This window comes from Podarcis liolepis (assembly GCF_965112155.1).
Source record: "Podarcis liolepis genome assembly, chromosome: 4".
Lineage (NCBI taxonomy): Eukaryota > Metazoa > Chordata > Lepidosauria > Squamata > Lacertidae > Podarcis > Podarcis liolepis.
The window spans coordinates 29,552,800-29,565,583 of record NC_139558.1 but is presented as its reverse complement, the minus strand read 5'-3'; the positions used below and the strand labels follow the sequence as shown (position 1 = coordinate 29,565,583).

The 12,784-nt window shown below is 39.1% G+C and overlaps 1 protein-coding gene across 8 annotated transcripts in view; it reads left to right on the top strand.

Annotated features, from left to right (window-relative positions):
- The window catches only part of RGPD4 (RANBP2 like and GRIP domain containing 4), a 35,959-nt gene extending 24,837 nt beyond the window's left edge, over nucleotides 1–11,122 (top strand). Inside the window, exons 21-30 of one of the 8 annotated variants that reach the window (XM_083501426.1) lie at nucleotides 908–985; nucleotides 3,379–3,549; nucleotides 4,400–4,492; nucleotides 5,693–5,892; nucleotides 6,970–7,174; nucleotides 7,662–7,760; nucleotides 7,978–8,123; nucleotides 8,452–8,725; nucleotides 9,126–9,460; nucleotides 10,486–11,122. In XM_083501426.1, coding sequence (XP_083357552.1) covers nucleotides 908–985; nucleotides 3,379–3,549; nucleotides 4,400–4,492; nucleotides 5,693–5,892; nucleotides 6,970–7,174; nucleotides 7,662–7,760; nucleotides 7,978–8,123; nucleotides 8,452–8,725; nucleotides 9,126–9,460; nucleotides 10,486–10,791 — 1,907 coding nt within the window. In that variant the 3' untranslated portion in view covers nucleotides 10,792–11,122. Of the gene's footprint in view, nucleotides 1–907; nucleotides 986–3,375; nucleotides 3,550–4,399; nucleotides 4,493–5,692; nucleotides 5,893–6,969; nucleotides 7,175–7,661; nucleotides 7,761–7,974; nucleotides 8,124–8,451; nucleotides 8,726–9,125; nucleotides 9,461–10,485 lie in introns of all 8 variants that reach the window. The other 7 variants (XM_083501424.1, XM_083501425.1, XM_083501423.1 and 4 more) reach the window with 7 other exon arrangements.
- Nucleotides 11,123–12,784: the final 1,662 nt, after the last annotated feature.

Below are 12,784 nucleotides of genomic sequence, written 5' to 3'. Positions count from 1 at the left end.
GTTCAACTAGCAGGCCCATGCAGGCCAAGTTGCTAGAGTCTGCCAAAATGTCGTGGAGGATGAAAATTTGAGGGGAACTTGATCAGAATAAATATTGGCACTAATAGGTCAATAAAAGGAAAACATGGTTCATGTTTTGTTTTCTTCTCTTTAAAACTTTGAAATGTAAAATCTTGAGTTAGAAGAGAATCTTAGTAGTTATTTGCCAGATTGACTCCCCATGTTCAGAAACGGTATTTCTGAATGCCAGTTGTCACAACAGAGGGGAATTCTTGCCTTCGTGTCCTGCTTGTGTTTCTTAGAAACTGGGTGGCCACTTTGAAAAATGGGGTAATGAACCTTTGTTCTAATACAGCAGGGTTTTTTGTTTTAGGTATCTTGCATTGAACGCCTAGCCATGTCAGCTAAGAAGTAGGCTCTACAGTGGTACCTCGGGTTACAAACACTTTGGGTTACAGACTCTGCTAACCCGGAAGTAGTACCTCGGGTTACAAACTTTGCCCCAGGATGAGAATGGAAATTGTGCGGCAGCAGGAGGCCCCTTTAGCTAAAGTGGTACCTCAGGTTAAGAACGGTTTCGGGTTAAGAACGGACCTCTGGAATGAATTAAGTTCATAACCCGAGGTACCACTGTATTGAAACCAACGGGCTTACTCCCAAAAGAGTAGGGTTAGGATTGCAACATTACTTTCTTTACTGGTAAAATTGTTTTGCTAGTTGAAAGCTAACGTCTTGATTGTTGCAGCTAGAAACATCACTGTTCCAGATTACATTAGTATAAGAAGTTATGTAAAATCATAGACAAGTCTGTGACTGTGTGTCTGTGACTGTGTGTGTGTTTGGCAGCGCCCCTTGACCCTTTAATGAAGTTAATTAAATACTTAAATCCACACACTTTATTTTCTAGGATTTAATTTTAGCCTTTTTAAATCTAACCCAATGGCCTTTTGGACCAGCGCATCTCCCCCTCAACCCAATAGTAAAGGTATTTACATACTGCACTGAATGTTGTGTTGTATCACTTTTGGGAAGACACTGACAGCTCCCCAACTTTAGCAGGCTATTGGCTAATGGAATTATAGAAAAATTAACATGCATGTTAAAAGAGAATAGTAATGACTGAATTTGCTTTACAGCTGTTGTGGTAAGAGACTGGTTATTGAATCCTTGGATGTGATTGCCTGATTCCTATGTTTTCTGAGTGTCCAGTTATTGACTTTTTAAAATTTTGCTTGATGGATGGTAGGTAGGCAAGGACAAATGGATAGACATGGAATAAGTATGTTTCAGGTGTCCTTATTGTCCCCCAGTCTCGCTATTAGGATTTTTGTTCTTGAACCATCCTACAAAGCAAAATATTTTCCTTCTTGGAAGGGGGAGGTTTATGCTAATTCATGGAACGTTTTCTGAACTACTCTCCAGCCTCATATTTTTTTGCTTTTGTTTCACTTCATAATCAGTGTCCCTCCATCTGATTAGTTTTTTAAAATATTTTTAAAGAACCTAGGAACATCCTGGGAAAAGACCATTTTTCATTAAGAGAAAATGGCTGCAGATGTTGGGTTCTATCTAGAGAAGTTTTCCCACTAGTGCAAGGGCTTCTGCATGTGCCATGGGACTTTCACACTTCCTCTTCCTCCCATGCACCCATCCCCCAACCCTCTGAAGCAGATTGGAAGAGGTGCATAAGGAAATGAGAAATTCCAAGGCTTGTGTTTTACTAAAGCTGAACCTAACACAACTATCTGTGGTGGTGGTTTTTCTAAATTGTGCATTCTGAAGGAGACTAGAAGTCTGGAACATTTAATTTTAACTGTTTAGGATATGGCTTGCATTCTTGTGTGAGACAGTGCACACTGATAATAAGCATGCATGAAAATGTTTTGTGTACTTGGCATGTATTCTTTTAACATGTATTTGTCAATTGACATACAGATTTTGCCTTGGAGATGATTGTCTGAGCTTCAACATAGCTTCAGAAATAGTTTTTTTAGTCAAATAGTAAGGTGTTATAGGATGATGCTTTTGAGGAGCAGTTTAACCATTGTGGTGTTGGTGCTTAAAGGAATACAATTCTTTTTAAGTGGTCTGAAAGTATTTGATTTTTGTTGCATCTGTACTTCATACTTAGATCTACCAATTTGTGACTTTAATAATTGATTCCTACTTCTGGGAATCTGGGAATTCCTACTTCTGGGACTGATATTTGCTTTTCTTTATGAAATCACATGAGTAGGTTTTATGTTCTGATCACATTCTAAGTGTTATACAGGGCTAACTGTTGTATTGAGATACATTTAGCAAACGATCAGCTAGACAAAATCAGATTGCTTCTGATTTTGAACGCCTCATGTTGAAACACCTGAACACCTCATGATGAAAAGAATAGTGGCAAATTGCTAGGACTTAGTGAGCTCTTTCTACTCTGCTTCTTTTCCAGTACTGTGTAAGCAGAATAGTTAACTCGGTATTGATGAACCTATTTAAAAATACACTTTGGAAAGAGAACTTCAGCACAACAAAAGTAATCCTAACAATGATAAATGAAATAGCTGAAGCCATTATGATGGCTAAATAAAAATTGATGGCAGTGGTATACAGTGTTACTATTGATGCTTACTATCTAGTCATCTACCTTGTGCTACCTTGTGCAATACACATTGTGTCTCATTCAGTGAGAAGAACTTAATGCCATGTGCTCAACTCTCACTGAAATCACGTTTTAGCTTTGTCAAAATCTTGTGATTCAAAGTCCGAGTTTGGGGCCATGCACACTTGCCAAGCTCCTGCTTGATATATATAATTTGAATAATTTGAAAGAGCCTGACTTTATTGTTATAACAACTGTAAAATTGAATTCTCAGCTTCCAAATGAATAAAATCAGATATGTTTCACAGCCTTTCAATTTATTCCCACCTTAACAAAAGATACATTCATATTTTAATACATCAATAAAGCCCAACCTAAATCAGGTCTAAGATAAAATGGAATTAAAGTGCTATCCAAAGTATATTTTCTTCTGCTTTACAAGTTTTTAACTTAAAATGTTTCTATGCCATTTCACTGAACTTCCCAGAAGTATCTTTTTTCTAAACACAATACATGCACAGTGTAAGTTCTACTTAAAAGACAATAGATGGATGGAAGATTTGTTGTGTCTGGAAGCAGCTGTCTTACGAGAAGCATGGCATGAGTTTGGCTTGATGGAAAGGCAACCCATCTCATAGTGGCTAAACTCTTCTTCTTATTGGTTTGACTTTAAATCTTGCTTGTTTTCTGGTTGAAAGTATTTCTTGCCTGCTTTGTGAATGTGTTAGTATTCAAGTGCAGCTGCTGCTTTCAGACTTGCTCAGACAATTCACTTCTTTTCCCAGCAGTTGAGATTAAGAAGGAGCCAGATGATACTGCCAATTCAGACGATGTTTTGATTGTATATGAGTTAACACCCACGCCTGAGCAAAGAGCTCTTGCAGACTCCCTTAAGTTACCGCCAACATTCTTCTGCTACCAGAATGAACCTGGGTATTTGAGTGAAGATGATGATGATGGTAAGAAGCATTCATTGAAAATTCTTCTTCTTTAAGTTACAGAACACTATTAAGGAATGAAGGAAGCATTGGTCCAGTCCAGACGAACATCATTTCTGGAAATGTATTTGTCTTTATGAATTAAGGGCGGTTGGGGGTGGTATCACGTGCACATTGCAGTAGATCATTTCTCAGGGATCACAAAGCCTCCTGTTTTTGGCCCTAGTCAGTCATATAGAGCAGGATGAAACTTAATAGCACTCTTCAGCTAAGCAGCACTGACTTCCCCCTGCATCAGCTGATGCAATGGGAGATCAGTCCAGCTTGATTTGGATGCACATGAGAGCCCCTTGTGCACTCAAAGTTGTGCTGTTTAGCTGAACTTCAGAGTCCTGGTGTCAGGACCTTGCAGGCAACAATATGCTGCTAAAAAAGGAAGACGAAAACGTTGCTTTCAGCAATGTGTTGCTGCCTGCAAAGTGCCTTGATGTCCCAACACCTGGTGTCATTTGTGACCTGCAAGACAGATCCTGATATGAATTTGGCTTGTGGAGCCAAAAAGGTTCCCCACCCTATTTTGTGGTACTCCCTCACTTGGGACACTTGCCAGGTGCTCAGTTTATCAGAATATTCATGCCAGGCAAATATACTCAATATACTCATACCAGGCAAAACCCAGGTATTTTCAAGCTCCGTAGTTGTCTTAAGTGCTGCATTTTACTGTTTAAGCTATTTTGCATCTTTTGCATTTTGTCCATGCTTAAGGTTGTTACTCCCTTTAAAGTATAGCAGGGCATACAAACCCAAATACTTACTAGCTAGTGGCATAACAGATATGCAGTGTAAACAAACTTTCATTTTCATATTTCAGATGAGGACTATGAAACAGCCGTGAAGAAGCTCAATGGAAAGTTGTATCCTGATAAACCTAAAAAACATGCACAACTGAAAGAAACTGATACAAGTAAATTTTCTTGGGAAGAAGATTGTAACTTAGCAAGCACAGGGCTATAATTTTGAATTTGGGGGGAATGAAAATACATTCTGACTCGCAATTGTTTGCCATGCCATTTATTATATGGTTCCATAACTTGAAAAACATCATAAAAGAATGGGGAACTGTGTAGGGAAATGATAGTTTGTAATGAATTTGCTTGCTATAATGAGATAAAAGCTGAAATAATTAAAGTGTTCCCTGTAGTACTAAACACTATTAGAAGAAGAATAGATTTAATAAGAATGTGTTACAATCCCATGCATATGGGGTGAAATCCCCTCAAATGCACTTTGAGATACCTTGCTAGAAACTTGGCAATTTTAGCTTCAGTTTTACAATTAAAGGCTGAGAAAACAAGTGAAAACACCAAGTGGTGGTATAATGAGAAATTTATTACAGCAAAATGTTGAGATTTCTAAAGATGCAGAAATCAGCAGAGCTCCTCTGCTCCTTTTCTTTTACTAAAACCTAGATTCAGGTAGGTAGCCGTGTTGGTCTGACGCAATCAAAATAAAAAATTAAAAAAATGTCCAGTAGCACCTTAGAGACCAACTAAGTTTGTTCTGGGTATAAGCTTTCATGTGCATGCACACTTCCTCAGACACCAATCTGAAGAAGTCTGCATGCACACGAAAGCTTATACAGTGGTACCTCGCAAGACGAATGCCTCGCAAGACAAAAAACTCGCTAGACGAAAGGGTTTTTTGTTTTTTGAGCTGCTTCGCAAGACGATTTTCCCTATGGGCTTGCTTCGCAAGACAGAAACGTCTTGCAAGTTTGTTTCCTTTTTCTTAACACCGTTAATACAGTTGCAACTTGACTTCAAGGAGCAACTCATAGAACGCGGTGTGGTAGCCTTTTTTGAGGTTTTTAAAGACTTTGGTGATTTTTGAAGCTTTTCCAAAACTTTCCCGACACCGTGCTTCGCAAGACGAAAAAAATCGCAAGACGACAAAACTCGCGGAGCGAATTAATTTCGTCTTGCGAGGCACCACTGTACCCAGAACAAACTTAGTTGTTCTCTAAGGTGCTACTGGACAATTTTTTACTAAAACCTCTTATCCCTAGGATTCATTATTTGAGATTTTAAGTTTAACATTGGAGTATTTTGAGGTTTCACTTTATTCTAGTTTTTTTCAGTAAAATCTTAAAATGTTCTCTGTTTAGCTGTTGAAGGAGAAAATGAAGCAGAATGTGGGAGCGAGTGTGTTCTTGTGTGGGAGAAGAAACCAACTCCTGAAGAAAAGGCTAAAGCAGAAACTCTGAAGCTTCCTCCAACCTTTCTGTGTGGTATTGGCAGTGACACTGATGAAGACAATAACTTAGAAGACTTTCAAACAGAACTTAGAAAAGTCCAAGAAATGAATGTAAGTAACAAAAGAATTGGACTTTAAGCACCAATTCAGCTGGACTTGCTATGGTCCAAACGTGTGAGTCTTGAAAATTGACTTCCTTCTTCCTGACATGCTATATTTCTAAGTGCAGAGATGCTATTCCTTTTTGTTTGTTATTGGGGCTGAGAGTAGGGTGGGGTATATTCCACATTGCCTGCACCCTAGTGCCATTTTGTTACTAGAAGTTCATGGAAGAGATCTAGAACACAATATACATCAGGAAGCTTAGTTTGGTCAGAATCGAGTATACACTTCCAGAGTTAATACTAAATACATTACTTCTGGTAAATGAGCCACCATAGCTGCTAGAGGACCATGAAAATTTGTGTCCTGGGCTTTTTAGACTCTTCCACCCATGTACTATCTAAAACCATAGCGGCGCATTGGTTGCCAGAAGTGAAATAGATTGGCATTATTTTTAGCTCTCCTACCCCACTACAGATTCATTGGACAACTTTCTCTTCATAAATTTTGAGGGCTGAGGTATTCTGTCTACCTCCTTTATTCCAATAGGATCTTTATAAGAGACTTCATGGACAGTGGGTTGGATAACATAGACTTCTGGTTCCTTTTAATTCCCAATTCTAAAACAAGCATTTGATAGTACAGTGGTACCTCGGGTTAAGTACTTAATTCGTTCCGGAGGTCCGTACTTAACCTGAAACTGTTCTTAACCTGAAGCACCACTTTAGCTAATGGGGCCTCCTGCTCCAGCCGCACCGCCGGAGCACAATTTCTGTTCTCATCTTGAAGGAAAGTTCTTAATCTGAAGCACTATTTCTGGGTTAGCGGAGTCTGTAACCTGAAGCGTATGTAACCTGAAGCGTATGTAACCCAAGGTACCACTGTATGATGTGAAACCATTTTGAAAGTGCAGAGGTGCTTGGCAGTTTTAGTTTCCTCCACTTGCCCTGCCAGGAAGATACCTGTTCTAGAGATCAGCTAGTTCTATTTTCAGATACTGTCTGGCACTTTACATATGCATTTACATAAAGAGCCTATGAAGACTTGGCACCAGTTTAAAAAATAACTCAGTTCGTTTCTTTTCAGGAAGCTCAAGTAGAAGAAGTAACCAGTTCAACTGATGATGTGTGCTCCATTAAGAAGGAACAGCCAGCTGAAGCAGTCAGTAGAGCTGAAGAACCAGATTCTACCACTGAACCTATATACACTATACAGACGTTATTAGCAGCAGATGACAAACCTGTTGACTTGTCAACAAAAAAAGAAAGCGATGCCAGTTCTACAAGCCAAGGTATACACATTTGATGTGTGAAAGACACGTATACTAGGGAAACTAACATTCCAAAATCTAATAATGCGTACAGAGAATCTCCAGCTAATTAAAACCTCCATTTCTCTGGATATGTATTTTATTTAGAATTTGATAGTTAAACCCCATATTGATCGTTTTATTGTTCATGTAGGGAATTATGCAGAAATTCTGGTTTAATATGCTGGCTGTTTGCCGTAATAAACATTCACTGACTGACTGATTGTATAGAATACGAAGGGTTGAGAGTTTAACAGAAAGGGGCCTTGACTAGTGGGCAACACTCATTGTATCGCCAGCGGACTGACTAAGGCCTTGCTAGTGTCCTTTCAGAGGTTATGCCTGACTTGTTCACTTTCTCCTTCTACCTGAGCTTATGTCTGGAGCTATGATAGTGGGGGAATGTGACCTATTATGCAATGTAAAATGGACCACAGAATGATATGAACACTTTTCCTCCCTTATATAGAAAGCAAACCTTTCTCATTTGCCCTTGGCAACATACCTGGCTTGTCATTTGCTGATCTGGCTTCGAATAATTCTGGAGATTTTGCTTTTGGTTCTAAAGGTAAGATGCACATATTGTCTAATTTCTGTTCTGTGACCATAATAAATCCATTCATTCATTCACATATTATCTCCTTAACTATTTATAGAAACTGCTTGCTGCTAAGAGAGTTATTGTGTGTGAAATCACATTGTTTTTTTGTAGGGGTGGGATAAGAAAATGTAATCTCAGAAATATTTTTCTATAGTATTAAGATTCTGTCTTCCCATCTAAGCAGACAAAAACTTCAAGTGGGCAAATACAGGAGCAACTGTGTTTGGTGGACAAGTGGCCACTAAAGGTGACAATGAAGATGATGGAAGTGATGAAGAAGTTGTACATAGCGATGATATTCATTTTGAACCAATTGTATCACTGCCTGAGGTAAGATATGAATCTGTCAAATAAAATAAGAGTTGGTTCTTTCCTCTAACACATGTGAGGACAGTGATCTGCACAATTTCTCTTGTGTGCAAAATAGGGCTGTTGTTTTTACTTACTCTAAAATGGAAGAAATATGCAGGTCATTTTTTTAAAAAAAAAGCTCTCATAATTCAATAATATACTACTTTAAGAATGTGATCCTTTGCACGCTAGCCTGAGATTAAGCCCTACTGTACACAGTGGAATTTACTTCTTTGTAAACATACATAGAATTTATAATACCTCAGGAGTAGTGATCTGAGTAAATATGACTACTTATCCCTGCTAGGTTGAGGTGAAGTCAGGAGAAGAAGATGAAGAAATTCTATTCAAAGAGAGGGCAAAACTCTACAGATGGGACAGAGACGTCAATCAGTGGAAAGAACGTGGTGTGGGAGAAATAAAGATCCTCTACCATACACAGAATAAATGGTATAGAATCTTAATGAGAAGGGACCAAGTTTTTAAAGTCTGTGCAAATCATAAGATTACAAAAATGATGGATCTAAAGCCCTTGAATACTTCAAACAATGCTATGGTTTGGACTGCAACAGATTATGCCGGTGAGTATTTGTAAAGATATTCTATAACTTTATTTCCCTTCCATTATACATGGCATATTCCCTTCCTAACCCTTTGTGGTTGTGCTGGTTCCCATAATGCTGCAAGGAGTAGGACTTCACCAAGTAGCTATGCCCCTGGTGCTCCATTGGGCCCTTTTCCTGGCTGCTGCAGAAAGCAGGCATTAGCGTGAAGGTTTCCACAGAATCTGGAACCTTTCTGCATACAGCAAGTAAATGAAGAATCCCCTCGGTACAGATCCTTGCACAAATGTTGGAAGAAGGGCTGAATGAAGTTTGCTATGTCTGGGGCAGGGCTGCTCAGCACAACCCCACTCCTAGCTTCCATATTGCTGCATTCTGATCATCACATCATGAATAACACTTGCAATCTTAATTTCAGATGGTGAAGCCAAGATAGAACAGCTTGCTGTCAGATTTAAAAGCCAAGAGCTGGCTGATTCCTTCAAGAGGAAATTTGAAGAATGTCAACAAAGCTTGTCAGAGTTACAGAAGGGTCATGTTTCTCTGGCAGCAGAATTGTCAAAGGAATCTAACCCTATAGTATATCTTGAAGTTTCAGCTGATGACGAACCTCTAGGTCATGTAACCATAGAATTGTTTTCGAATATTGTTCCGCGAACTGCTGAGAACTTCAGGGCATTATGCACAGGAGAAAAAGGATTTGGATTCCGAAATTCCATATTTCATAGAATAATTCCAGATTTTATGTGTCAAGTAAGTGAAAATGCTAAGATTGAACATACATTTCATACTACACATTGATTAACAGGAATATATTTTAAGGCTCAGTAGAAAAGTTCTAGTTTGCAAGCAAATTAGTAGAAACATGAAACATGATATGAGCTTTTCATATCATGAAAGTCTGGAAGTTAATCTGGGGCCTTGCTTCTCAATTTATATTCCATTACTTCTGTAGTTTCTCTAGTGCCAAGTTAGCTTCTCATTTTCTCTTACCTACTTCAGTTGCATCCAATAGATGTATACCTACACAAAGAATGTAAATGGACACTAAATCCTGGGGTGGCAAATGTTTTTGCCCAGCTAGCTAGGCTAAATATGGGGATCATATTTGACATGTAGACAGAGCTGCACTTCTGTGAAACACCTAATGTCATAATGACATCAGCTTTCCTGTTTTTCTTGTGGGGTGTTCAGATGCCCCTTTGAAAACAAAACACCTTTTTTACTGAGTCAGGTGGGCACTGCAGGTCAAATTGGGAGCTCTGGCAGGACCAGTTAGGCCCCACAGTCTGGAGGTACCCCACCCCTGCCTTAGAACAATCAGAAACCATTTCTAGGCTCACTGTTCCCCCTCATTAATTCTGATCAGTGACAGGATGAAGGAACAAGTGTAGTTATGCTAGCCTCTGAAGCTAGTGGGACATAACATCTTACAGTCTTATATATGAAAACGAAAGGCAAATGTAAGTGAAAACCATGACTGCATTCAAACCTGACAAACCCTGGTTTGTTATTAACGTGTGTGAGTGGTGGTGAGCTTTGGGCTCCAATGACATTTACCTGAGACTTGCTGCTGCTTGTGTACATAATATAATGACTCATCATGGTTTGCTGCAATAGCTGAACACAGGAGCTGAATGAAACCACTATTGATTTAACAGTTGAGAACACCAGATGGGACACCACATTGTGCTGGTAAAATGTATTTCTACACACATTTCAGATGTTTCAACATGTACTATAACCAAGTGAATTTTCTCTATTTGTTTACATTCTAGGGAGGTGATATCACCAGACAAGATGGTACGGGTGGCCAGTCCATTTATGGAGAAGCATTTGAGGATGAAAACTTTGAAATAAAACACACTGGCCCTGGCTTACTGTCGATGGCAAATCGTGGCAGAGACACCAATAATTCCCAATTCTTTATCACTCTCAAAAAAGCAGAGCACTTGGACTTTAAACATGTTGTTTTTGGGTTTGTAAAGGATGGGATGGATGTCGTGAAAAAAATAGAATCTTTTGGCTCACCTAAAGGAGTAGTGTCAAAAAGAATTTCGATTACAGACTGTGGTCAAATATAAAATCATTGCTATTACCTGTATGTGGATTAAAATAAATGTTCAGATTTAGACAAAATTATGTTCAGCTTCTTTTAAAATGAACATTTCTGATGTATAAATGTAAAGTTACAGCTTATAGCTGAGTCCTTTTTTAGTGTTTAAATTGACTGCATGTTGTGAAATAAAAGTTCAAACACTGGTAAATTTTAGGTGTATTTTTGTTTCATCCCCATTTTTGTATTAAATGATTTAAAATTAAATACGAGTCTGAAGTTCTATTACTCCGATTTGTGCAATTTCCCAGTTTAACTGAATGGTTTAAATAAAATTACAAACTAGTGTGTGGTTACTACTTTCCTCTCTTGACTTCCTTGAACAACAGACAACCCCAAAACATTTATGTTGACTTGCCTGCCTGCATGTGTAAATTTAAGTGTGTGGCTTTGAGCAGTCTGTAGTGGTTCATTCACATGAGCCATAATTGTATATTAGTGAACAAATCATAGAATTGGAATCTGCTATCTCTATTCAGTACTTTTGGACACCATTTATTTATTTTATTATCTATGTCATAAAATTTATACACCACTTGATTGTAACAAAACAAAACAAAACCTCCAAAGCGATTTACAAGAGGATAAAATAAAATTGAGAAAGAATTGCAACCATACTTTAAAACAGATTAAAATTGTCTCAACTTTCTAGCATCTGGATAAGCTTGTCTAAACAATGTATTAGCAGGTGCTAAAAAGAGCATAAGGAAGGCACACCTACTTGATCTCAATAGGCAAGGGGTTCCAAAGTGCAGGTACTGGCACACTATACAATGCAGTTCTTACAAATGCAAAATGGGTAGTCTGTTAATTCTGCCAGTTGAATGGACATGGGGTAAAGTGATCTTGTAGGTAAACTGGTCCCAAGTTGCTTTGCCCAGTAGCAAATTAGCAACCGGTGCTGATCTCTGAGCAGATATTATATGCTGAAACGGCCTGCTTCCTGGATCAAGTGAAAGGGAAGCCCCACATAGAGCGCATTGCACCAATCCTATCTTGGAAGTAATCTGTGCATGAGCTACTGTTCATGGTCCTGAAATAGCTGTAGCTGTCAAACCAACCAAAGTTGGTAAGAGAGCCACTTGAGCCACCAGTGACAGAGCTGGACCCAGAAACACCCACAAACTTACACTCCCCGTGAAGGCTCCTCTTGAAGGTTAACTCCATCTTGATCAATTTCTTGGACGCTGAAACTACTTGCCCACAGTGCCTCCATCTTGCCGGGATTCAAGCTCAGCTTGTTTTTCCTCATCCATCTCACCACTGTCCAGGCAATGGCACAGGGACTGCATGGCCTCTCCTGATTCATTTGAGCAGGAGAAATAGAGCTGAGTGCCATCAGCATACTGATGGCACCTCACCCTGAAATGCCTAATGACCGCTCCCAACGGCTTCATGTAGATATTAAATACCACTAGAGACAAGATAGTCCCCATATCATAAGGCACTCTCCCAATGCTCTCTGGACTTTAGCCTGAAGGTAGGATCAGAACCACTGTAATAATACTGTGGGAGGAGGACAAGGAGCAGCTACTCTTAATTTTGTGTTCTAACCACACAGTCCAAAAAAGCGTTGGCAACCCCTAAGACAGAGGAGGCAGCTGACGGAATTACAATTTATGTCTCTTAATTACATCAAACAATTTCATTTTATTTTCTAACCAACCCAAGGATTGCCTGGCAGCAAAAGGTGGATTAAAATTATATAAATGCATATAAGTAAATACTGCCGTGGTGATCATTCTTTGCTAATTGTGGTGGTGGTACCTCATGACCTGGTCTTGCTATGGAGAATTTTGAAGGAGAAATAGATCTTGCTCTTAATCTCTCCCCACCTGGCCCCTGCTCCTATGCACTGAACTGAAAAAGCCCCGATCTTTTGCGTTTGCTTGGAAGCAACTCCCAAGGAGTTCATTGGAACGCAAGTAGGCACCAACAGCATTGCATTGCTGAAGGCTGCA